This window comes from Oncorhynchus gorbuscha, unplaced genomic scaffold (genome assembly GCF_021184085.1).
Source record: "Oncorhynchus gorbuscha isolate QuinsamMale2020 ecotype Even-year unplaced genomic scaffold, OgorEven_v1.0 Un_scaffold_295, whole genome shotgun sequence".
NCBI classification, from domain to species: domain Eukaryota; kingdom Metazoa; phylum Chordata; class Actinopteri; order Salmoniformes; family Salmonidae; genus Oncorhynchus; species Oncorhynchus gorbuscha.
Genome location: NW_025745159.1, coordinates 867,108 through 892,822, shown reverse-complemented (window position 1 = coordinate 892,822; position 25,715 = coordinate 867,108). Strand labels below are relative to the sequence as shown.

Sequence of the window (25,715 nt, the reverse complement as noted above, 5' to 3'; positions counted from 1 at the left end):
TACACACACACACTCCTACACTACTACACACACACTCCTACATCACATAACACTCTGCTACACACACACACTCCTACATCACGTAACACTCTACTACACACACACTCCTACATCACATAACACTCTGTTACACACACCCCCCTACATCACATAACACTCTGTTACACACACACCCCTACATCACATAACACACTGCCACACACACACTCCTACATCACATAACACTCTGCTACACACACACACACTCCTACATCACATAACACTCTACTATACACACACTCCTACATCACATAACACTCTGCTACATACACTACATCACATAACTCTGCTACACACACACACTCCTACATCACATAACACTCCACTACACACACACTCCTACATCACATAACACTCCACTACACACACACTCCTACATCACATAACACTCCACTACACACACACACTCCTACATCACATAACACTCCACTACACACACACACTCCTACATCACGATGTCATTCCCGACACACAGCAGTCACGCCTGGAAAATATGTGCGATACAAACAACAGGTTTCTCCTCCTCTATTCTCCTGGTTTCTCCTGGTTTCCCCTGGTTTCTCCTCCTCTATTCTCCTGGTTTCTCCTCTATTCTCCTGGTTTCTCCTGGTTTCCCCTGGTTTCTCCTCCTCTATTCTCCTGGTTTCTCCTCTATTCTCCTGGTTTCTCCTCCTCTATTCTCCTGGTTTCTCCTCCTCTATTCTCCTGGTTTCTCCTCCTCCATTCTCCTGGTTTCTCCTGGTTTCTCTCCTGGTTTCTCCTCCTCTATTCTCCTGGTTTCTCCTGGTTTCTCCTCCTCTATTCCCCTGGTTTCTCCTCCTCTATTCTCCTGGTTTCTCCTGGTTTCTCCTCCTCTATTCTCCTGGTTTCTCCTCTATTCTCCTGGTTTCTCCTCCTCTATTCTCCTGGTTTCTCCTCTATTCTCCTGCTTTCTCCTCCTCTATTCTCCTGGTTTCTCCTGGTTTCTCCTGGTTTCTCCTCCTCTATTCTCCTGGTTTCTCCTGCTCTATTCTCCTGTTTTCTCCTCCTCTATTCTCCTGTTTTCTCCTCCTCTATTCTCCTTGTTTCTCCTGGTTTCTCCTCCTCTACTCTCCTGGTTTCTCCTGGTTTCTCCTCCTCTATTCTCCTGGTTTCTCCTCCTCTATTCTCCTGGTTTCTCCTCCTCTATTCTCCTGGTTTCTCCTCCTCTATTCTCCTGGTTTCTCCTGGTTTCTCCTGGTTTCTCCTCTATTCTCCTGGTTTCTCCTCTATTCTCCTGGTTTCTCCTCTATTCTCCTGGTTTCTCCTCCTCTATTCCCCTGGTTTCTCCTCCTCTATTCTCCTGGTTTCTCCTCCTCTATTCTCCTGGTTTCTCCTCTATTCTCCTGGTTTCTCCTCCTCTATTCTCCTGGTTTCTCCTCTATTCTCCTGGTTTCTCCTCCTCTATTCTCCTGGTTTCTCCTCCTCCATTCTCCTGGTTTCTCCTCCTCTCTTCTCCTTGTTTCTCCTGTGTTTATAGTACTATATCCTGGTAATTCCTCCTGCTGTATAGTGTTTATAGTACTGTATCCTGGTAATTCCTCCTGCTGTATAGTGTTTATAGTACTATATCATGGTAATTCCTCCTGCTGTATAGTGTTTATAGTACTATATCCTGGTAATTCCTCCTGTTGTATAGTGTGTTTATAGTACTATATCCTGGTAATTCCTCCTGCTGTATAGTGTTTATATATACTATATCCTGGTAATTCCTCCTGCTGTATAGTGTTTATATATACTATATCCTGGTAATTCCTCCTGCTGTATAGTGTTTATATATACTATGTCCTGGTAATTCCTCCTGCTGTATAGTGTTTATATATACTATATCCTGGTAATTCCTCCTGCTGTATAGTGTTTATATATACTATGTCCTGGTAATTCCTCCTGCTGTATAGTGTTTATATATACTATATCCTGGTAATTCCTCCTGCTGTATAGTGTGTTTATAGTACTATATCCTGGTAATTCCTCCTGCTGTATAGTGTTTATAGTACTATATCCTGGTAATTCCTCCTGCTGTATAGTGTGTTTATATACCCTGGTAATTCCTCCTGCTGTATAGTGTGTTTATAGTACTATATCCTGGTAATTCCTCCTGTTGTATAGTGTGTTTATAGTACTATATCCTGGTAATTCCTCCTGCTGTATAGTGTGTTTATATACCCTGGTAATTCCTCCTGCTGTATAGTGTTTATAGTACTATATCCTGGTAATTCCTCCTGCTGTATAATGTTTATAGTACTATATCCTGGTAATTCCTCCTGCTGTATAGTGTGTTTATAGTACTGTATCCTGGTAATTCCTCCTGCTGTATAGTGTGTTTATAGTACTATATCCTGGTAATTCCTCCTGCTGTATAGTGTGTTTATAGTACTATATCCTGGTAATTCCTCCTGCTGTATAGTGTGTTTATAGTACTGTATCCTGGTAATTCCTCCTGCTGTATAGTGTTTATAGTACTGTTTCCTGGTAATTCCTCCTGTTGTATAGTGTTTATAGTACTATATCCTGGTAATTCCTCCTGTTGTATAGTGTGTTTATAGTACTGTATCCTGGTAATTCCTCCTGCTGTATAGTGTTTATATATACTATATCCTGGTAATTCCTCCTGCTGTATAGTGTTTATATATACTATATCCTGGTAATTCCTCCTGCTGTATAGTGTTTATATATACTATATCCTGGTAATTCCTCCTGCTGTATAGTGTTTATATATACTATATCCTGGTAATTCCTCCTGCTGTATAGTGTTTATATATACTATATCCTGGTAATTCCTCCTGCTGTATAGTGTTTATATATACTATATCCTGGTAATTCCTCCTCCTGCTGTAATTCCTCCTGCTGTATAGTGTTTATATATACTATATCCTGGTAATTCCTCCTGTTGTATAGTGTGTTTATAGTACTGTATCCTGGTAATTCTTCCTGCTGTATAGTGTGTTTATATTCCTCCTGTTGTATAGTGTCCTGTAATTCCTCCTGTTGTATAGTGTGTTTCCTATTCCTCCTGCTGTATAGTGTTTATATATACTATATCCTGGTAATTCCTCCTGCTGTATAGTGTTTATATATACTATATCCTGGTAATTCCTCCTGCTGTATAGTGTTTATATATTATATCCTGGTAATTACTATATCCTGGTAATTCCTCCTGCTGTATAGTGTTTATATATACTATATCCTGGTAATTCCTCCTGCTGTATAGTGTTTATATATACTATATCCTGGTAATTCCTCCTGCTGTATAGTGTTTATATATACTATATCCTGGTAATTCCTCCTGTTGTATAGTGTGTTTATAGTACTGTATCCTGGTAATTCTTCCTGCTGTATAGTGTGTTTATAGTACTGTATCCTGGTAATTCTTCCTGCTGTATAGTGTGTTTATATATACTATATCCTGGTAATTCCTCCTGTTGTATAGTGTGTTTATAGTACTGTATCCTGGTAAATCCTCCTGCTGTATAGTGTTTATAGTACTATATCCTGGTAATTCCTCCTGCTGTATAGTGTTTATAGTACTGTATCCTGGTAATTCCAGTCTGACCTGATTCTCTGGGTCGTCTCACATCCAGGCTGGGTTCAAGGTGTTGGCTGTAATCGCTGAGATGTGACCCAGTGGGTTTAGTGTCTGACCTGATTCTCTGGGTCGTCTCACGTCCTGTCTGGTCAGTAGCAGGACGACACGTCTGTCTGTTACCTCATAAACACAACAAATAGCTGAAAATCTCCGTTATTTTTAGCCGTGGGGTTTTTAAACGCCGTTATAATTCTGTTAACACACTTGTTTCGTTGGCAGAGTAACTGCAACACCACTACACTATAAATACCTCAACACCTGCACAGTGAGCCAGCGCCGTTCCTTAAGCACTTCATCACTGGAAGGTTAGAGGACGCTGTGTGTGTGTGTGTGTGTGTGTGTGTGTGTGTGTGTGTGTGTGTGTGTGTGTGTGTGTGTGTGTGTGTGTGTGTGTGTGTGTGTGTGTGTGTGTGTGTGTGTGTGTGTGTGTGTGTGTGTGAACAGATAGTGTGTGTGTGTGCGTGTGTGTGTGTGTGTGACAGGGTGCCAACGCGTGTGTGGGCCATGAGTGTAGATGGTATGTGTGTGTGATGTGACACCACCAGGGAAAGCCAAAGGACTTCTGCACCTGTGGCTGGCCCCACCACCATAGAGAGAACAGATAGATGGATACCATGGCTGCTGTAGATGCTGGCCACACCACCATGGGAATAGAGAACAGATAGATGCTGGCCCCACCACCATAGAGAGAACAGATAGATGCTGGCCACCACCATAGAGAGAACAGATAGATGCTGGCCCCACCACCATAGAGAGAACAGATAGATGCTGGCCACACCACCATAGAGAGAACAGATAGATGCTGGCCCCACCACCATAGAGAGAACAGATAGATGCTGGCCCCACCATAGAGAGAACAGATAGATGCTGGCCCCACCACCATAGAGAGAACAGATAGATGCTGGCCCCACCACCATAGAGAGAACAGATAGATGCTGGCCCCACCACCATAGAGAGAACAGATAGATGCTGGCCCCACCACCATAGAGAGAACAGATAGATGCTGGCCCCACCACCATAGAGAGAACAGATAGATGCTGGCCACCACCATAGAGAGAACAGATAGATGCTGGCCCCACCATAGAGAGAACAGATAGATGCTGGCCACCAGAGAGAACAGATAGATGCAGCCCCATAGAGAGAGAACAGATAGATGCTGGCCCCACCATAGAGAGAACAGATAGATGCTGGCCCCCCACCATAGAGAGAACAGATAGATGCTGGCCCCACCATAGAGAGAACAGATAGATGCTGGCCACACCATAGAGAGAACAGATAGATGCTGGCCCCACCACCATAGAGAGAATAGATAGATTCTGTCCACACCATAGAGAGAACAGATAGATGCTGGCCCCACCATAGAGAGAATAGATAGATGCTGCCCCACCATAGAGAGAACAGATAGATGCTGGCCCCCCACCATAGAGAACAGATAGATGCTGGCCCCACCACCATAGAGAGAACAGATAGATGCTGGCCCCACCACCATAGAGAGAACAGATAGATGCTGGCCCCACCATAGAGAGAACAGATAGATGCTGGCCCCACCATAGAGAGAACAGATAGATGCAGGCCCCACCATAGAGAGAACAGATAGATGCTGGCCCCACCATAGAGAGAACAGATAGATGCTGGCCCCACCATAGAGAGAACAGATAGATGCTGGCCCCACCATAGATAGAACAGATAGATGCTGGCCCCACCATAGAGAGAACAGATTGATGGATATATGGCTGCTGTAATGCTGGCATCAACAATGCTATGTAGGGGGTGACAGCCAATCAGACGTGTGGTCAGGGTGGGGGCTGGGGGGGTGACAGCCAGTCAGACGTGTGGGAGGGGGGCTGGGGGGGTGACAGCCAGTCAGACGTGTGGTCAGGGTGGGGGGCTGACAGCCAGTCAGACGTGTGGTCAGGGTGGGGGCTGGGAGGGGGGTGACAGCCAGTCAGACGTGTGGTCAGGGTGGGTGGCTGGGGGTGACAGCCAGTCAGACGTGTGGTCAGGGTGGGGGCTGGGAGGGGGGTGACAGCCAGTCAGACGTGTGGTCATGGTGGGGGCTGGGAGGGGGGGGGTGACAGCCAGTCAGACGTGGTCAGGGTGGGGGGCTGGGAGGGGGGTGACAAGCCAGTCAGACGTGTGGTCAGGGTGGGGGGCTGGGAGGGGGGTGACAGCCAGTCAGACGTGTGGTCAGGCTGGGAGGCTGGGAGGAGGGGGTGCAGTGGTGTCTCTCTCTCTCTCTGTCTCTCTGCATTTCACCTAGGGTTGCATGGCGGCCATTACAGAGGGCCCTGACTCACATCCCACTGTGGTTTGTCTCCCCACCACTCAGTGTGTGTGTGTGTGTGTGTGTGTGTGTGTGTGTGTGTGTGTGTGTGTGTGTGTGTGTGTGTGTGTGTGTGTGTGTGTGTGTGTGTGTGTGTGTGTGTGTGTGTGTGTGTGTGTGTGTACACCACCACCAGACTGTGTGTGTGTGTGTGTGTGTGTGTGTGTGTGTGTGTGTGTGTGTGTGTGTGTGTGTGTGTGTGTGTGTGTGTGTGTGTGTGTGTGTGTGTGTGTGTGTGTGTGTGTGTGTGTGTGTGTGTGTGTATTTTTGCTGGCTCCCGTTGTCCACAGACACTTGCGGCCCTCTGGCTTGGATGCCATGGTAACGCAGGAGAACTATGGGACAATGCTGGTCCTGTCTCTATTGTTCTCCTGCAGACCCACAACACATCCCTCAATGAGGCCTGTCTGGAGTCTGGACCTCCTTCCTCCCGCTCCAAAACAATGCATTACACTTTTAAATGAGGCCGTTGATGTCGCGTTGACTTGTTTTGTAGAGACTGAGACCGAGTTCACTACCTTACATACCTCCTGGGTTCACTACCTTACATACCTCCTGGGATAGAGACTGACTGGTTCACTCTACATACCCTACATACCTCCTGGGATAGAGACTGACTGGTTCACTACCCTACATACCTCCTGATAGAGACTAGTTTACTACATACCTCCTGGGATAGAGACTGACTGGTTCACTACCCTACATACCTCCTGGGATAGAGACTGACTGGTTCACTACCCTACATACCTCCTGGGATAGAGACTGACTGGTTCACTACCCTACATACCTCCTGGGATAGAGACTGACTGGTTCACTACCCTACATACCTCCTGGGATAGAGACTGACTGGTTTACTACCCTACATACCTCCCTGGGATAGAGACTGACTGGTTCACTACCCTACATACCTCCTGGGATAGAGACTGACTGGTTCACTACCCTACATACCTCCTGGGATAGAGACTGACTGGTTCACTACCCTACATACCTCCTGGGATAGAGACTGACTGGTTCACTACCCTACATACCTCCTGGGATAGAGACTGACTGGTTCACTACCCTACATACCTCCTGGGATAGAGACTGACTGGTTCACTACCCTACATACCTCCTGGGATAGAGACTGACTGGTCCACTACCCTACATACCTCCTGGGATAGAGACTGACTGGTTCACTACCCTACATACCTCCTACCTCCTGGGATAGAGACTGACTGGTTCACTACCCTACATACCTCCTGGGATAGAGACTGACTGGTTCACTACCCTACATACCTCCTGGGGCTTCACTACCCTACATACCTCCTGGGATAGAGACTGACTGGTCCACTACCCTACATACCTCCTGGGATAGAGACTGACTGGTTCACTACCCCTACATACCTCCTGGGATAGAGACTGACTGGTTCACTACCCTACATACCTCCTGGGATAGAGACTGACTGGTTCACTACCCTACATACCTCCTGGGATAGAGACTGACTGGTTCACTACCCTACATACCTCCTGGGATTCACTGGTCCACTACCCTACATACCTCCTGGGATAGAGACTGACTGGTTCACTACCCTACATACCTCCTGGGATAGAGACTGACTGGTTCACTACCCTACATACCTCCTGGGATAGAGACTGACTGGTTCACTACCCTACATACCTCCTGGGATAGAGACTGACTGGTTCACTACCCTACATACCTCCTGGGATAGAGACTGACTGGTTCACTACCCTACATACCTCCTGGCTTCACTACCCTACATACCTCCTGGGATAGAGACTGACTGGTTCACTACCCTACATACCTCCTGGGATAGAGACTGACTGGTTCACTACCTACTACATACCTCCTGGGATAGAGACTGACTGGTTCACTACCCTACATACCTCCTGGGATAGAGACTGACTGGTTCACTACCCTACATACCTCCTGGGATAGAGACTGACTGGTTCACTACCCTACATACCTCCTGGGATAGAGACTGACTGGTTCACTACCCTACATACCTCCTGGGATAGAGACTGACTGGTTCACTACCCTACATACCTCCTGGGATAGAGGCTGGTTCACTACCCTACATACCTCCTGGGATAGAGACTGACTGGTCCACTACCCTACATACCTCCTGGGATAGAGACTGACTGGTTCACTACCCTACATACCTCCTGGGATAGAGACTGACTGGTTCACTACCCTACATACCTCCTGGGATAGAGACTGACTGGTTCACTACCCTACATACCTCCTGGACTTCACTACCCTACATACCTCCTGGGATAGAGACTGACTGGTTCACTACCCTACATACCTCCTGGGATAGAGACTGACTGGTTCACTACCCTACATACCTCCTGGGATAGAGACTGACTGGTTCACTACCCTACATACCTCCTGGCTTCATACCTCCTGGGATAGAGACTGACTGGTTCACTACCCTACATACCTCCTGGGATAGAGACTGACTGGTTCACTACCCTACATACCTCCTGGGATAGAGACTGACTGGTTCACCCTACATACCTCCTGGGATAGAGACTGACTGGTTCACTACCCTACATACCTCCTGGGATAGAGACTGACTGTTCACTACCCTACATACCTCCTGGGATAGAGACTGACTGGTTCACTACCCTACATACCTCCTGGGATAGAGACTGACTGGTTCACTACCCTACATACCTCCTGGGATAGAGACTGACTGGTTCACTACCCTACATACCTCCTGGGATAGAGACTGACTGGTTCACTACCCTACATACCTCCTGGGATAGAGACTGACTGGTTCACTACCCTACATACCTCCTGGGATAGAGACTGACTGGTTCACTACCCTACATACCTCCTGGGATAGGGATGACTGGTTCAGACCTCCTGGCTTGACTGGTTCACTACCCTACATACCTCCTGGGATAGAGACTGACTGGTTCACTACCCTACATACCTCCTGGGATAGAGACTGACTGGTTCACTACCCTACATACCTCCTGGGATAGAGACTGATTGGTTCACTACCCTACATACCTCCTGGGATAGAGACTGACTGGTTCACTACCCTACATACCTCCTGGGATTGAGACTGACTGGTTCACTACCCTACATACCTCCTGGGATTGATGGGTAGTCCATGTCCTCGGTTGTCTCAGTGTAAACCTGGTGTTCATTAGCTCGGTCGCAGCTCCCTGATCCTTCACCACCAGACAGGCAGGGCTCTGTTTCTCTGTTTCTCCTTCCTGAACACATCTTCTCAGGACAACAACACACAAGCAGGGTCCCATCAGTCAGTTGGCATGGATAATCCAAGTTCCCCTGCAGTCTGAGGACAGCAGGAAGTAGTACAGGAAGGAGGGCTCCAAGTTCCCCTGCAGTCTGAGGACAACAGGAAGTAATCAGGAAGGAGGGCTCCAAGTTCCCCTGCAGTCTGAGGACAACAGGAAGTAATCAGGAAGGAGAGCTCCAAGTTCCCCTTGAGACGAGACGAGAGGAGAGGAGAGGAGAGATGACAGTGGATCTCTCAGGAGAAGAGAGAGGACAGTAGACTAGTGACTCCAGTGGTCCTCTCAGGAGAAGAAAGAGGACAGTAGACTAGTGATTACAGTGGTCCTCTCAGGAGAAGAGAGAGGACAGTAGACTAGTGATGACAGTGGTCCTCTCAGGAGAAGAGAGAGGACAGTAGACTAGTGATTCCAGTGGTCCTCTCAGGAGAAGAGAGAGGACAGTAGACTAGTGATGACAGTGGTCCTCTCAGGATTACAGTGGTCCTCTCAGGAGAAGAGAGGACAGTAGACTAGTGATGACAGTGGTCCTCTCAGGAGAAGAGAGAGGACAATAGACTAGTGAGTTCCAGTGGTCAGTGGTCCTCTCAGGAGAAGAGAGAGGACAGTAGACTAGTGATTCCAGTGGTCCTCTCAGGAGGAGAGAGAGGACAGTAGACTAGTGATTACAGTGGTCCTCTGCCTCTTCCTGTCCAGGGAGGGGGGGTGCTGTGTGGGCTCGTGTCTGGAAGTGAGGAATCTGTAATTTTTGACATTAGGAGTTATATTCCCTCAGTGTGTTGTCCAGGAAACGTTGTTGTGATATATGAATGGGAACGGCCCTATGACGTAGCAGGGTGGTAGACGTTACACACACAGCCCAGCGGGGGTTAATTGACTCACAGCAGGGTAATTTACAGCAATGGGTGGTGGTGTTGCTTCATCACAGCGGTCTGAAACGCTGTGCCACAGCTATGTGCTTGGGTTTTTTAAATATTTTGTCTGTCTGTAATCCCCATGGAAACGGACTGATGTGGCCGCCAATACCTCCAAAATCCCAGGAAACCCGGCGTGAGAGAGTCTTGATAGGTGTGTTAATGATTTGTGACACGGGGATCACCAGCGGTATTGATTTTCATCTGGTGACAGTGGTGAGGGGGGGGTTATAGACGATGTCCTCATCCTGTCTCCGGCCACGGTGTTGTCTTAACCTTTAAAGAGCTTTGTAATGTGAGCGCCAGGCAGATGTTGCTTGTTATCCAGTCGTCCTCAGCTCTACGTTGTACCTCGTTCACCGTGTTTCTCCCGATGCGGAAGGAAAGTTTTGCTTCTCTTCTTACTCGGCGTTCAACAAAGTCTTTGACTTGTGAAATGTTTCAGTCGAGACCAGTGTTTCAGTCACAACGAGACCAGTCAGTCACAACGAGACCAGTCAGTCACAACGAGACCAGTCAACGAGACCAGTCTGTCACAACGAGACCAGTCAGTCACAACCGAGACCAGTCAGTCACAACGAGACCAGTCTCAGTCACAACGAGACCAGTCAGTCACAACGAGACCAGTCAGTCACAACGAGACCAGTCAGTCACAACGAGACCAGTCAGTCAGTCACAACGAGACCAGTCAGTCACAACGAGACCAGTCAGTCACAACGAGACCAGTCAGTCACACAACAAGACCAGTCTGTCACGAGACCAGTCAGTCACAACGAGACCAGTCAGTCACAACGAGACCAGTCAGTCGAGACCAGTCACGAGACCAGTCAGTCAACGAGACCAGTCAGACAGACGAGACCAGTCAGTCACAACGAGACCAGTCAGTCAGTCAACGAGACCAGTCAGTCACAACGAGACCAGTCAGTCACAACGAGACCAGTCTGTCACAACGAGACCAGTCTGTCACAACGAGACCAGTCAGTCACAACAAGACCAGTCAGTCACAACGAGACCAGTCACAGTCACAACGAGACCAGTCAGTCACAACGAGACCACTGCTTGAGACCAGACCAGTCAGTCACAACGAGACCAGTCAGTCACAACGAGACCAGTCAGTCACAACGAGACCAGTCTGTCGAGACCAGTCTGTCTGAGACAAGTCAGTCAGACCAGTCAGTCACAACGAGACCAGTCAGTCACAACGAGACCAGTCAGTCACAACGAGACCAGACCAGACCAGTCAGCCAACGAGACCAGTCAGCCACCAGTCAGTCACAACGAGACCAGTCAGTCACAACGAGACCAGTCAGTCACAACGAGACCAGTCAGTCACAACGAGACCAGTCAGTCACAACGAGACCAGTCAGTCACAACGAGACCAGTCAGTCAACGAGACCAGTCAGTCACCAGTCAGTCACAACGAGACCAGTCATTGAGACCAGTCAGTCACAACGAGACCAGTCAGTCACAACGAGACCAGTCTGTCACAACGAGACCAGTCAGTCACAACGAGACCAGTCTCACAACGAGACCAGTCTCAACGAGACCACAATGAGACCAGTCAGCCACAAGACCAGTCACAACAAGACCAGTCAGTCACAAGTCACAACGAGACCAGTCAGTCACAACGAGACCAGTCAGTCAGTCAGTCACAACGAGACCAGTAACGAGACCAGTCACAACGAGACCAGTCTGTCACACCACTAACGAAACCAGTCAGTCACAACGAAACCAGTCAGTCACAACGAGACCAGTCAGTCACAACGAGAGTCAGTCACAACGACCAGTCAGTCTATAAACTGTTAAATTCAGACAGAAACGTTCCTGTGATTCTTGTTGTTTTTCTGCTATGAGTCTATAACATGAAGAGGACCAGTCTAATGTCCAGGGTTAGTACTGTTCTGGTACTACCCAGCTTCCACCAGCCGAGGCAGGCTTCCCTCTCTCTCTCTCTCTCTCTGTCTCAGTGTCTGTCTCATCCTGTCCTGCAGGCTTCCTCTCTCTCTCTCTGTCTTAGTCTGTCTCATTCTGTCTGCATTCTCTTCTGTCTTAGTGTCTGTCTACTGCAGGCTTCCCTCTCTCTCTCTGTCTTAGTGTCTGTCTCATTCTGTCCTGCAGGCTTCCCTCTCTCTCTCTGTCTTAGTGTCTGTCTCATTCTGTCCTGCAGGCTTCCTCTCTCTCTCTCTGTCTTAGTGTCTGTCTCATTCTGTCCTGCAGGCTTCGTCTCATTCTCTCTCTCTCTGTCTTAGTGTCTGTCTCATCCTGTCCTGCAGGCTTCTCCTCTCTCTCTCTCTCTGTCTTAGTGTCTGTCTCATTCTGTCCTGCAGGCTTCCTCTCTCTCTCTGTCTTAGTGTCTGTCTCATTCTGTCCCTCTCTTCTCTCTCTCTCTCTGTCTTAGTGTCTGTCTCATTCTGTCCTGCAGGCTTCCTCTCTCTCTCTCTGTCTTAGTGTCTGTCTCATTCTGTACTGCTCTCTCTCTCTCTCTCTCTCTCTCTCTCTCTCTCTCTCTCTCTCTCTCTCTCTCTCTCTCTCTCTCTCTCTCTCTCTATCTTAGTGTCTGTCTCATCCTGTCCTGCAGGCTTCTCTCTCTCTCTCTCTCTCTCTCTCTCTCTCTCTCTCTCTCTCTCTCTCTCTCTCTCTCTCTCTCTCTCTCTCTCTCTCTCTCTCTCCTCTCTCTCTCTCTCTCTCTCTCTCTCTCTCTGTCTTAGTGTCTGTCTCATTCTGTCCTGCAGGCTTCTCTCTCTCTCTGTCTTAGTGTCTGTCTCATGTCTCTCTTCCCCAACTGGTGGCTCCGATGTGATTTTTATTTGGCCTCCAGAGTTTTCTGAGCAAAACAAAAAAATACCAACTCTGTGAATGTAGTTCTCTCTCTCTCTGGCGCTGTGGCTCTCTCTAATGGTCCAGCTGGGTTTTTGTGTTGGTTCTGTTCCTCCTCTGTTCTGTTCTGTTCCTTCTCTCTCTGTTCCTCCTCTGTTCTGTTCTGTTCTGTCTCAGCTGAGACATTAAGGCATATGTCTCTGTGGAATGACTTGGCTGTGTTTCTTAGTGAACTTCTCCTCGGGGTGAAACAGAACAGAAAAACAGGGCCAAGAGGACATGTTGTACATTTTATCAGGCGGTGTCTGCTCTGTTGTCACTCACTGCTGTTAACCTAGTCTCTGGCAGACCAGACCAGACCGAACCAGACCAGACCAGACCAGACCAGACCAAACCAGACCAGACCAGACCAGACCGTTGACCAGACCAGACCAAAACCAGACCAGACCAAACCAGACCAGACCAGACCAGACCGAACCAGACCAGACCAGACCAACCAGACCAGACCAGACCAGACCAGACCTCTGAGACCAGACCAGACCAGACCAGGTTAGACCAGACCAGACCAGACCAGACCTTAGACCAGACCAGACCAGACCAGACCCAGACCAGACCAGACCAGGGTTAGACCAGACCAGACCAGACCAGACCAGACCAGACCAGACCAGGACCAGACCAGACCAGACCAGACCAGGCCAGACCAGACCAGACCAGACCAGACCAGACCAGACCAGAGGCCAGAGCCAGACCAGACCAGACCAGACCAGGACCAGACCAGACCAGACCAGACCAGACCAGACCAGACCAGACCAGACCAGACCAGACCAAACCAGACCAGACCAGACCAGACCAGACCAGACCAGGCCAGACCAGGCAGGACCAGACCAGGTTAGACCAGACCAGACCAGACCAAACCAGACCAGACCAGACCAGACCAGACCAGACCATTCTAGACCAGACCAGGCCAGACCAGGCCAGACCAGACCAAACCAGGACCAGACCAAACCAGACCAGACCAGACTAGACCAGGGCCAGACCAGGCCAGACCAGACCAAACCAGACCAGACCAGACCAGGGACCAGACCAGACCAGACCAGACCAGACCAGACCAGACCAGACCAGGCCAGACCAGGACCAGACCAGACCAGACCAGAGGCCAGACCAGACCAGACCAGACCAGACCAGACTAGACCAGACCAGACCAGACCAGACCAGACCAGACCAGACCAGACCAGACCAGACCAGGACAGACCAGACCAGACCAGACCAGACCAGACCAGACCAGACTAGACCAGACTAGACCAGACTAGACCAGACCAGACCAGACTAGGCAAAACCAAACTAGACCAGACCAGACTAGGCTAGACCATACCAGCTTAGACCAGACTAGACCAGACTAGACCAGACCAGACCAGACCAGACCAGACCAGACCAGACTAGACCAGACTAGACCAGACCAGACCAGACCAGACCAGACCAGACCAGACCAGACCAGACCAGACCAGACCAGACCAGACCAGACCAGACCAGACCAGACCAGACCAGACCAGACCAGACCAGACCAGACCAGACTAGACCAGACCAGACCAGACCAGACCAGACCAGACCAGACCAGACCAGACTAGACTAGACTAGACCAGACCAGACCAGACCAGACCAGACCAGACCAGACCAGACTAGACCAGACCAGACCAGACCAGACTAGACCAGACCAGACTAGACTAGACCGAACCAGACTAGAATAGACCAGACCAGGCCAGACCAGGCCAGACCAGGCCAGACCAGACTAGGCAAAACCAAACTAGACCAGACCAGACTAGGCTAGACCATACCAGACCAGACTAGGCTAGACCAGGCCAGACCAGCTTAGACCAGACCAGACCAGACCAGGCCAGACCAGACTAGACCAGACCAGACCAGACCAGGCCAGACCAGAACAGGCCAGACCAGGCCAGACCAGACCAGGCTAGACCAGCCTAGACCAGACCAGACCAGGCTAGACCAGCCTAGACCAGACCAGATTAGGCTAGACCAGACCAGCCTAGCCCAGGCCAGACCAGACTAGACCAGACCAGACCAAACTAGACTAGACCAGACCAAACCAGACCAGGCTAGACCAGACCAGACCAGGCTAGACCAGACCAGGCTAGACTAGACAAGACCGGGCGAGACCAGGCCAGGGCCCTGGTCTATAATAGTACCACTATATAGGGAATAGGGCCCTGGTCTATAGTAGTGTACTATATAGGGAATAGGGCCCTGGTCTAAAGTAGTGCACTATATAGGGAATAGGGCCCTGGTCTAAAGTAGTGCTCTATATAGGGAATAGGGCCCTGGTCTATAGTAGTGTACTATACAGGGAATAGGGCCCTGGTCTAAAGTAGTGTACTATATAGGGAATAGGGCCCTGGTCTATAGTAGTGCACTATATAGGGAATAGGGTCCTGGTCTAAAGTAGTGCACTATATAGGGAATAGGGCCCTGGTCTATAGTAGTGCACTATATAGGGAATAGGGCCCTGGTCTATAGTAGTGTACTATATAGGGAATAGGGCCCTGGTCTATAGTAGTGCACTATATAGGGAATAGGGCCCTGGTCTATAGTAGTGTACTATATAGGGAATAGGGCCCTGGTCTATAGTAGTGCACTATATAGGGAATAGGGCCCTGGTCTATAGTAGTGTACTATATAGGGAATAGGGCCCTGGTCTATAGTAGTGCACTATATAGGGAATAGGGCCCTGGTCTATAGTAGTGCACTATATAGGGAATAGGGCCCTGGTCTATAGTAGTGTACTATATAGGGAATAGGGCCCTGGTCTATAGTAGTGCACTATATAGGGAATAGGGCTCTGGTCTATAGTAGTGTACTATATAGGGAATAGGGCCCTGGTCTATAGTAGTGTACTATATAGGGAATAGGGCCCTGGTCTATAGTAGTGTACTATATAGGGAATAGTGCCCTGGTCTATAGTAGTGCACTATATAGGGAATAGGGTCCTGGTCTAAAGTAGTGCACTATATAGGGAATAGGGCTCTGGTCTAAAGTAGTGTACTACGTAGGGAATAGGGCCCTGGTCTATAGTAGTGTACTACGTAGGGAATAGGGCCCTGGTCTATAGTAGTGTACTACGTAGGGAATAGGGCCCTGGTCTATAGTAGTGTACTACGTAGGGAATAGGGCCCTGGTCTATAATAGTGTACTACGTAGGGAATAGGGCTCCATTTGGGACCCTTCATTCAGACCTGTGTTGTTTTCGTGTCCAGATCAGTGGTGTGTCACTGTGTTTCGCAGCTTGGATTGATGCTGAACTCAAATAAGAGAGTCCGCCACCATTTGAAGTCTGAGGGGAGGGAGACGTTATTGTGTCTGTTCCCTAAAGGTCACGGCCAACCACAGGCATGATAAAAACGGACCGGGGGAGGAGGGGGCCAAGGGGGGAGGAAGGGAGGGGCTGTTGAAATAACAAACTCTCCTCTCCACAGATGGGCCTGAGGTGCTCTCCTGAGGTGTGTGTGTGTCGAGGCACTCTCCTCTCCGCTCCTCTCCTCCAGCCTTCTTTCTCCGCTCTCGCTCCGCTCCTCTCCTCTCCTCCAGCCTTCTCTCTCCGCTCTCTCCTCTCCTCTCCTCCAGCCTTCTTTCTCCGCTCTCGCTCCGCTCCTCTCCTCTCCTCCAGCCTTCTTTCTCCGCTCTCGCTCCTCTCCTCTCCTCTCCTCCCCTCCTCTCCGCTCCTCTCCTCTCCTCTCCCTCTCTCCCCTCCTCTCTCCTCTCCTCTCCTCTCCTCCAGCCTTCTCTCCCCTCCTCTCCTCTCCTCTCCTCTCCTCCAGCCTTCTCTCTCCCTCCTCTCCTCTCCTCTCTCTCCCTCCTCTCCTCTCCTCTCCTCTCCTCCAGCCTTCTCTCCCCTCCTCTCCTCTCCTCTCCTCTCCTCTCCTCTCCTCTCCTCTCCTCTCCTCTCCTCTCCTCCAGCCTTCTCTCTCCGCTCTCGCTCCTCTCCTCTCCTCTCTCTCCCCTCCTCTCCTCTCCGCTCCTCTCCTCTCCTCTCCTCCAGCCTTCTCGCTCCTCTCCTCTCCTCTCCTCTCTGATGTCATGTCCATGGAGAAGGCCGACTCGGCGACGAGGATGATGATCTGGGAGTAACTGAATTGAGGCTTTGATTAGTGGTGTTATTGTAACGGGATCTCTGTTCAGACGAGAGGCAGTGTGGAGTTCACACAGGATCAAAGAGTGTGTGTGTGTGTGTGTGTGTGTGTGTGTGTGTGTGTGTGTGTGTGTGTGTGTGTGTGTGTGTGTGTGTGTGTGTGTGTGTGTGTGTGTGTGTGTGTGTGTGTGTGTGTGTGTGTGTGTGTGTGTGTGTGTGTGTGTCTTTGTGTGTGTGTGTGTCTTTGTGTGTGTGTCTTTGTGTGTGTCAGGGCCCTGACCAGGTACCTCTCAGACTTCCTGACCCCACTCCTAATGTGTGTCAGGCATAAATACTGTATGTTAATGTTTGTCTCTTCTCCTCTCTCCTCCTCCCTCTCCCCTCTCCCCCTCTCCTCCTCCCCCCACCCTCTCCTCCTCCTCTCTCCCCCTCTCCCCCTCTCCTCCCACCTCCCTCTCTCCCCCTCTCCTCTCCTCCTCCCCCCTCTTCACCTCTCCTCCCCCCCTCTCCTCCTCTCCCCCTTTCTTCTTCTCCTTCTCCTCTCCCCCTCCCCCTCTCCTCCTCCTCCTCTCCTTCTCCCCCTCTCCTCTCCCCCTTCCCTCTCCTCTCTCCTCCTCCTCCTCTCCTCCCCCTCCTTCTCCCCCCTCTCCTCTCCCCCTCCCTCCCCTCTCCTCCCTCCCCTCTCTCCTCCTCCCTCTCCTTCTCCCCCTCTCCTCTCCCCCTTCCCCTCTCCTCCTCCTCCTCTCTCTCCTCCTCCTCCTCCTCTCCTCCCCCCTCCTTCTCCCCCTCTCCTCTCCTCCTCCTCTCTCCCCCTCTCCCCTCTCCTCCTCCTCTCCCTCTCTCCTCCTCCTCCTCTCTCCCTCCTCCTCCTCCTCTCTCCCCCTCTCCTCTCCTCCTCCTCTCTCCCCCTCTCCTCCTCCTCTCTCCCCCTCTCCTCCTCCTCTCTCCCCCCTCTCCCCCTCCTCCTCCTCCTCCCCCTCTCCCCTCTCCTCCTCCTCCTCTCCCCCCTCCTCCTCCTCCTCTCCTCCTCCTCCTCTCTCTCTCCCCTCTCCTCCTCCTCTCCCCCTCTCCTCCTCTCCTCTCTCCTCCTCCTCTCCCCCTCTCCTCCCTCTCCTCTCTCTCCTCCTCCTCCTCCTCCTCTCCCCCTCTCCTCCTCCTCTCTCCCCCTCCTCTCTCTCCCCCTCTCCCCTCCTCCTCCTCCCCCCTCCTCCTCCTCCTCCTCTCCCCCTCCCCTCTCCCAGCTCCTTCATATCTGTATAGAGGGCTGGGGTAACTGGCGTTGGTCTGAGGCCTTCAGTGTGGACAACGTGGGGACTCTGTTGAGGACTATCCAATATAAAGGACGGACTGCGTCGCTCATCATCAAGGTGTTGCAGCTCAACGGTGTCCAGAAACAGGTATTCAATTCAAGAAATCTTTATTGTTCCCAAAAGGCAATTCATGTGCAACCCATCCTCCTGTCGTGCCATTCTGTTTGTCTTTGTCCTCAGTTTACTGTGGTAGTTTAAACCCCTCTAACTACCTAACTAACTAGCTAACTAACTAACTAACTAACTAAACCTAACTAACTAACTAACTAACTAACTAGCAGCTGAACACTAGTCTACACCTTCACTATCAGTTTACTGTGTTAGTTTATACCTAACTAACTAACTAACTGAATACTAGTCTACACCTTCACTATCGGTGTGCTGTGTTAGTTTAAACTAACTAACTAACTAACTAACTAACTAACTAACTAACTAACTAACTAGCAGCTGAATACTAGTCTACACCTTCACTATCGGTGTGCTGTGTTATTAGGTGTGCTGTGTTAGTTTAAACTAACCCTAACTAACTAGCAGCTGAACACTAGTCTACACCTTCACTATCAACTGTGTTAGTTTAAACGTTCTCTAACTAACTAACTAACTAACTAACTAACTAACTAGCAGCTGAATACTAGTCTACACCTTCACTATCAGTGTGCTGTGTTAGTTAGTTAGTTAGTTAGTTAGTTAGTTAGTTAGTTAGTTAGTTAGTTAGTTAGTTAGTTAGAGGGGTTTAAACTAACTAACTAACTAACTAACTAGCAGCTGAACACTAGTCTACACCTTCACTATCAGTTTACTGTGTTAGTTAGTTAGTTAGTTAGTTAGTTAGTTAGTTAGTTAGAGTTAGCAGCTTAGTAAACCTCCAGTATAGTTTGATTACTGGTATTGAGTTAGTTCATCAGAAACAGGACATTGTCTGAGCTCCCTACCCATCACTTCCTGTTGTGGCTGGGTCCATTTAACTCTTTAGTCACCACTCATTCACTAGCAGCTGAATGACACACCTTTACCTTATCAAGAGACAGCTGACTGACACACCTTTACCTTATCAAGAGACAGCTGACTGACACACCTTTACCTTATCAAGAGACAGCTGACTGACACACCTTTACCTTATCAAGAGACAGCTGAATGACACACCTTTACCTTATAAAGAGACAGCTGAATGACACACCTTATCAAGAGACAGCTGAATGACAGACCTTTACCTTATCAAGAGACAGCTGACTGACACACCTTTACCTTATCAAGAGACAGCTGAATGACACACCTTTACCTTATAAAGAGACAGCTGAATGACACACCTTTACCTTATCAAGAGACAGCTGAATGACACACCTTATCAAGAGACAGCTGACTGACACACCTTTACCTTATCAAGAGACGGCTGAATGACACACCTTTACCTTATCAAGAGACAGCTGACTGACACACCTTATCAAGAGACGGCTGAATGACACACCTTATCAAGAGACGGCTGAATGACACACCTTATCAAGAGACGGCTGAATGACACACCTTATCAAGAGACAGCTGAATGACACACCTTATCAAGAGACGGCTGAATGACACACCTTATCAAGAGACAGCTGAATGACACACCTTATCAAGAGACGGCTGAATGACACACCTTTACCTTATCAAGAGACGGCTGAATGACACACCTTTACCTGATAAAGAGACAGCTGAATGACACACCTTTACCTGATAAAGAGACGGCTGACTGACACACCTTATCAAGAGACGGCTGAATGACACACCTTTACCTGATAAAGAGACAGCTGACTGACACACCTTATCAAGAGACGGCTGAATGACACACCTTTACCTGATAAAGAGACAGCTGACTGACACACCTTATCAAGAGACGGCTGAATGACACACCTTTACCTTATCAAGAGACGGCTGAATGACACACCTTTACCTGATAAAGAGACAGCTGAATGACACACCTTTACCTGATAAAGAGACAGCTGAATGACACACCTTTACCTTATCAAGAGACAGCTGAATGACACACCTTTACCTTATCAAGAGACAGCTGACTGACACACCTTTACCTGATAAAGAGACAGCTGAATGACACACCTTTACCTGATAAAGAGACAGCTGAATGACACACCTTTACCTGATAAAGAGACAGCTGAATGACACACCTTTACCTGATAAAGAGACGGCTGAATGACACACCTTTACCTGATAAAGAGACAGCTGAATGACACACCTTATCAAGAGACAGCTGACTGACACACCTTTACCTATAAATGACCCCATTTCATCTGGAGTTAACCCTTAACCTCTGATGACCTTCTACTCTGTGTGTGATGCTTGATGGTTCGAGAACTACATCCTGTCTGTTGTTACAACGGGAACACTAGTCACCACAGACAGACAGGAAGTGTTCCTGTTAGTGGAGTCGTCACCACAGACAGACAGGAAGTGTTCCTGTTAGTGGAGTCGTCACCACAGACAGACAGGAAGTGATCCTGTTAGTGGAGTCGTCTCCACAGAAACAGAACAGGAAGTGATCCTGTTAGTGGAGTCGTCTCCACAGAAACAGAACAGGAAGTGATCCTGTTAGTGGAGTCGTCTCCACAGAAACAGAACAGGAAGTGATCCTGTTAGTGGAGTCGTCTCCACAGAAACAGAACAGGAAGTGATCCTGTTAGTGGAGTCGTCTCCACAGAAACAAAACAGGAAGTGATCCTGTTAGTGGAGTCGTCTCCACAGAAACAGAACAGGAAGTGATCCTGTTAGTGGAGTCGTCTCCACAGAAACAGAACAGGAAGTGATCCTGTTAGTGGAGTCGTCTCCACAGAAACAGAACAGGAAGTGATCCTGTTAGTGGAGTCGTCTCCACAGAAACAGAACAGGAAGTGATCCTGTTAGTGGAGTCGTCTCCACAGAAACAGAACAGGAAGTGATCCTGTTAGTGGAGTCGTCTCCACAGAAACAGAACAGGAAATGTACAAGACTTTAAATTGATCCGTGTTCAAGAAATGTTACATAAAACATCACTTTTTATTTTTATTTTTTACAACAGCTGAATAAACGTACCAAAAACCGTGGTTGAATTGGAACAAACATTTAATTCCCCACAAATCTTGAGATGCCTTCTCTGAAATGTGGGGACGCTTTGTTTTGGAAACACTGTCAAGTGTCACACGTCTCTAGTTCTGGCCTGCAGACAAAACAGAACGGCTACATTCTTATCTGCTCCGCTCAGACATCTTGTTCTCGTTGGCTCAAACGACACGGGTGTAAGCCCTGGTCACATCCAATCCCCTAACAAACTGCCGGGAGATTGTGACAGCTCCTTACAGCAACGGGAGATGTCTCTGGTCACAGGCTGGCTGTGGGACGTGTGTGTGTGTGTGTGTGTGTGTGTGTGTGTGTGTGTGTGTGTGTGTGTGTGTGTGTGTGTGTGTGTGTGTGTGTGTGTGTGTGTGTGTGTGTGTGTGTGTGTGTGTGTGTGTGTGTGTGTGTGTGTGTGTGTGTGTGTGTGTGTGTGTGTGTGTGTGTGTGTGTGTGTGTGTGTGTGATTACGTGATGGAGAGCCTGTGAGAGGGGCTATAAAGGGATGATTGATGAGCTGGAGAATTCTCTCTCTTTAGAGACCAATCCCTCTCCTCACCACCATTATCAACACCACCACCCAGAGAACACACACACACACACACACACACACACACACACACACACACACTGGGTGGTGGCAACAATGAATTGTGAGCTGAATTAGAATTGTCATGAACAGATGAGGGCTTCCTGGTGACTGAGCTGGGTTAGAGCTGGACCAGAGGGAGATGTGGGTTTGGTCCAAAATGGCACCCTATTCCCTATGTAGTGCGCTACTTTAGACCAGGGCCCAGAGGGAATAGGGTGCCATTTCGGCCGTGGTGTTCTGTAGAGTACAGGGAGGAATAGAGAGGAGGACAGCTTGGCCGTGGTGTTCTGTAGAGTACAGGGAGGAATAGAGAGGACAGCTTGGCCGTGGTGTTCTGTAGAGTACAGGGAGGAATAGAGAGGAGGACAGCTTGGCCGTGGTGTTCTGTAGAGTACAGGGAGGAATAGAGAGGACAGCTTGGCCGTGGTGTTCTGTAGAGTACAGGGAGGAATAGAGAGGAGGGCAGCTTGGCCGTGGTGTTCTGTAGAGTACAGGGAGGAATAGAGAGGAGGACAGCTTGGACGTGGTGTTCTGTAGAGTACAGGGAGGAATAGAGAGGACAGCTTGGCCGTGGTGTTCTGTAGAGTACAGGGAGGAATAGAGAGGACAGCTTGGCCGTGGTGTTCTGTAGAGTACAGGGAGGAGTAGAGAGGACAGCTTGGCCGTGGTGTTCTGTAGAGTACAGGGAGGAATAGAGAGGACAGCTTGGCCGTGGTGTTCTGTAGAGTACAGGGAGGAGTAGAGAGGACAGCTTGGCCGTCTGATAATGATAGTGACAGACACAGTGACTTCAGGAGCCAATCAGACTGGGGGACAGCAGCAGGCAGGACCCATACTGACCATCATCCCTGATTAACACAACTGTGTCAGTGTGTTGATCAATAACCTGATATATCCATCAAGTCTAGTTTTGACTCTTACATAACCACTGTCTCTCTCTCTCTGGTGTTCTCTCTCTCTCTCTCTCTCTCTCTCTCTCTCTCTGGTTCTGTAGATCTCTCTCTCTCTCTCTACAGGGAGGAATAGAGAGGAGGACTCTTCCCTGTCTCTCTAGGTAATCATCTGTAGGTAGGAGGAATCCAGGTGATGTGTAGTTACCTGTCTCAGGACATTGATCTGCGGGTGGTGCAGCACTATGTGAATCCAGAAGACCAGACGGTGGTTAAGGAACATGTTGACTGTCTGGAGGCTGGGAGGAAGCTGCCCTCCTACGTGCTGGAGGACTCAGAGCTGACAGAGCTGTGTGTCAGAACCAGAGGAGATGAGGACTGGTCTCGGGATGTCAGACTGGAGAGGAAGGAGAAGGAGAGGGGACAGCAGCTGTGGTACAGGTGAGTACAGACACAGATAACACAACTGTGTCAGTGTGTTGATCTAACCTGATATATCTCTCTTCTCTAACCACTGTCTCTCTCTCTCTCTCTCTCTCTCTCTCTCTCTCTCTCTCTCTCTCTCTCTCTCTCTCTCTCTCTCTCTCTCTCTCTCTCTGTAACCTTGGGTCAGGGTAGAGTGTGTTGGTGGACCAGGTTACCCCCTGATGATTAAACTAGGTCTGTAACCATGGAGGGGGGTAGAGTGTGTTGGTGGACCAGGTTACCCCCTGATGATTAAACTAGGTCTGTAACCATGGAGGGGGGTAGAGTGTGTTGGTGGACCAGGTTAAACTAGGTCTGTAACCATGGAGGGGGGTAGAGTGTGTTGGTGGACCAGCCCGTGTCTAGCAGTGTTCTCCTTCACACAAGAGGAACCCGAGGCCGTTGTCAGAGCTGAACAGAACAGAACAGAACGTCGGTTATTGCGTTCATGCCTGGTGTTTTGTCCGCAGTAAATAAAGTCCTCGCTGACTGTAAATTAGGCAGTTCTAACGGCCTTTGGCACTAAGTCTTAACGAGGAGTCAGGGGGTCGGAGGGGCAGTGTTGTAACGGCCTTGGCACGGTGTAAGTCTTAACGAGGAGTCAGGGGGTCGGAGGGGGAAAGGCAGTGTTGTAACGGCCTTTGGCACGGTGTAGGTCTTAACGAGGAGTCAGGGGGTCGGAGGGGAACAGAACAGTGTTGGGCGTTTTGGCCTGGTGTCTTAACGCAGGAGTCAGGGGGTCGGAGGGGGAAAGGCAGTGTTGTAACGGCCTTTGGCACGGTGTAAGTCTTAACGAGGAGTCAGGGGGTCGGGGGGGAAAGGCAGTGTTGTAACGGCCTTTGGCACGGTGTAGGTCTTAACGAGGAGTCAGGGGGTCGGAGGGGAAAGGCAGTGTTGTAACGGCCTTTGGCACGGTGTAAGTCTTAACGAGGAGTCAGGGGGTCGGAGGGGGAAAGGCAGTGTTGTAACGGCCTTTGGCACGGTGTAAGTCTTAACGAGGAGTCAGGGGGTCGGAGGGGGAAAGGCAGTGTTGTAACGGCCTTTGGCACGGTGTAGGTCTTAACGAGGAGTCAGGGGGTCGGAGGGGGAAAGGCAGTGTTGTAACGGCCTTTGGCACGGTGTAGGTCTTAACGAGGAGTCAGGGGGTCGGAGGGGGAAAGGCAGTGTTGTAACCTCCCAAATGGCACCCCTATCTCCTACATAGTGCACTACTTTAGATCCAGAATCCTGTAGGGGGCTGTTTCTAAAGTAGTGCATAGGGTTTCATTGAGGGGTTGAACACACAACCAATAACCCTTCTGAAAGGCAAATTTTCAGCGTTTAAATCTTCTCAGAGCTGACAGAGTTTAATGGGCTATTATCCCACGCTAACAGTTAAATTGTCATTGGGACTTAACTGTTGGATGGTGTTGGAGCTTTGTGTGGGTTCTCTTGTACAACTGCAGAAAACCAGTTGGGAGCCGTGTTGGGTGACAGAAGGTGATGGTGTTGGGACAACGTGATGAGCGTGACGTGACTCAGTGGGCCGTGGGTTAGTTAGGGGCGTGGGTTAGTTAGGGGGCGTGGGTTAGTTAGGGGCTTTGGTTTAATTAGGGGGCGCGGGTTAGTTAGGGGCGCGGGTTAGTTAGGGGCGCGGGTTAGTTAGGGGCGTGGGTTAGTTAGGGGCTTTGGTTTAATTAGGGGCGCGGGTTAGTTAGGGGCGTGGGTTAGTTAGGGGCGTGTGTTAGTTAGGGGCCGTGGGTTAGTTAGGGGCCTGGGTTATTTAGGGGGCGTGGGTTAGTTAGGGGCGTGGGTTAGTTAGGGGCGTGGGTTAGTTAGGGGCCGTGGGTTAGTTAGGGGGCGTGGGTTAGTTAGGGGGCGTGGGTTAGTTAGCTAAATGCTTGTGTTTCTAGCTCCAACAGTAATACCTAGCTAAATGCTTGTGTTTCTAGCTCCAACAGTAATACCTAGTTAAATGCTTGTTTTTCTAGCTCCAACAGTACAGTAATACCTAGCTAAATGCTTGTGTTTCTAGCTCCAACAGTTAAACCTAGCTAAATGCTTGTGTTTCTAGCTCCAACAGTAATACCTAGTTAAATGCTTGTGTTTCTTGCTCCAACAGTGCAGTAATACCTAGCTAAATGCTTGTGTTTCTAGCTCCAACAGTAATACCTAGTTAAATGCTTGTGTTTCTAGCTCCATCAGTAATACCTAGTTAAATGCTTGTGTTTCTAGCTCCAACAGTAATACCTAGCTAAATGCTTGTGTTTCTAGCTCCAACAGTAATACCTAGCTA

The 25,715-nt window shown here is 49.4% G+C and overlaps 1 protein-coding gene across 1 annotated transcript in view; it reads left to right on the top strand.

The window, feature by feature from the left end:
- The window catches only part of LOC124017626 (vacuolar protein sorting-associated protein 13B-like), a 269,473-nt gene that overhangs the window by 149,501 nt on the left and 94,257 nt on the right, over positions 1-25,715 (top strand). The window contains 3 exon segments of the mRNA XM_046332879.1: positions 18,347-18,502; positions 23,154-23,416; positions 24,132-24,144. Coding sequence (XP_046188835.1) covers positions 18,347-18,502; positions 23,154-23,416; positions 24,132-24,144 — 432 coding nt within the window.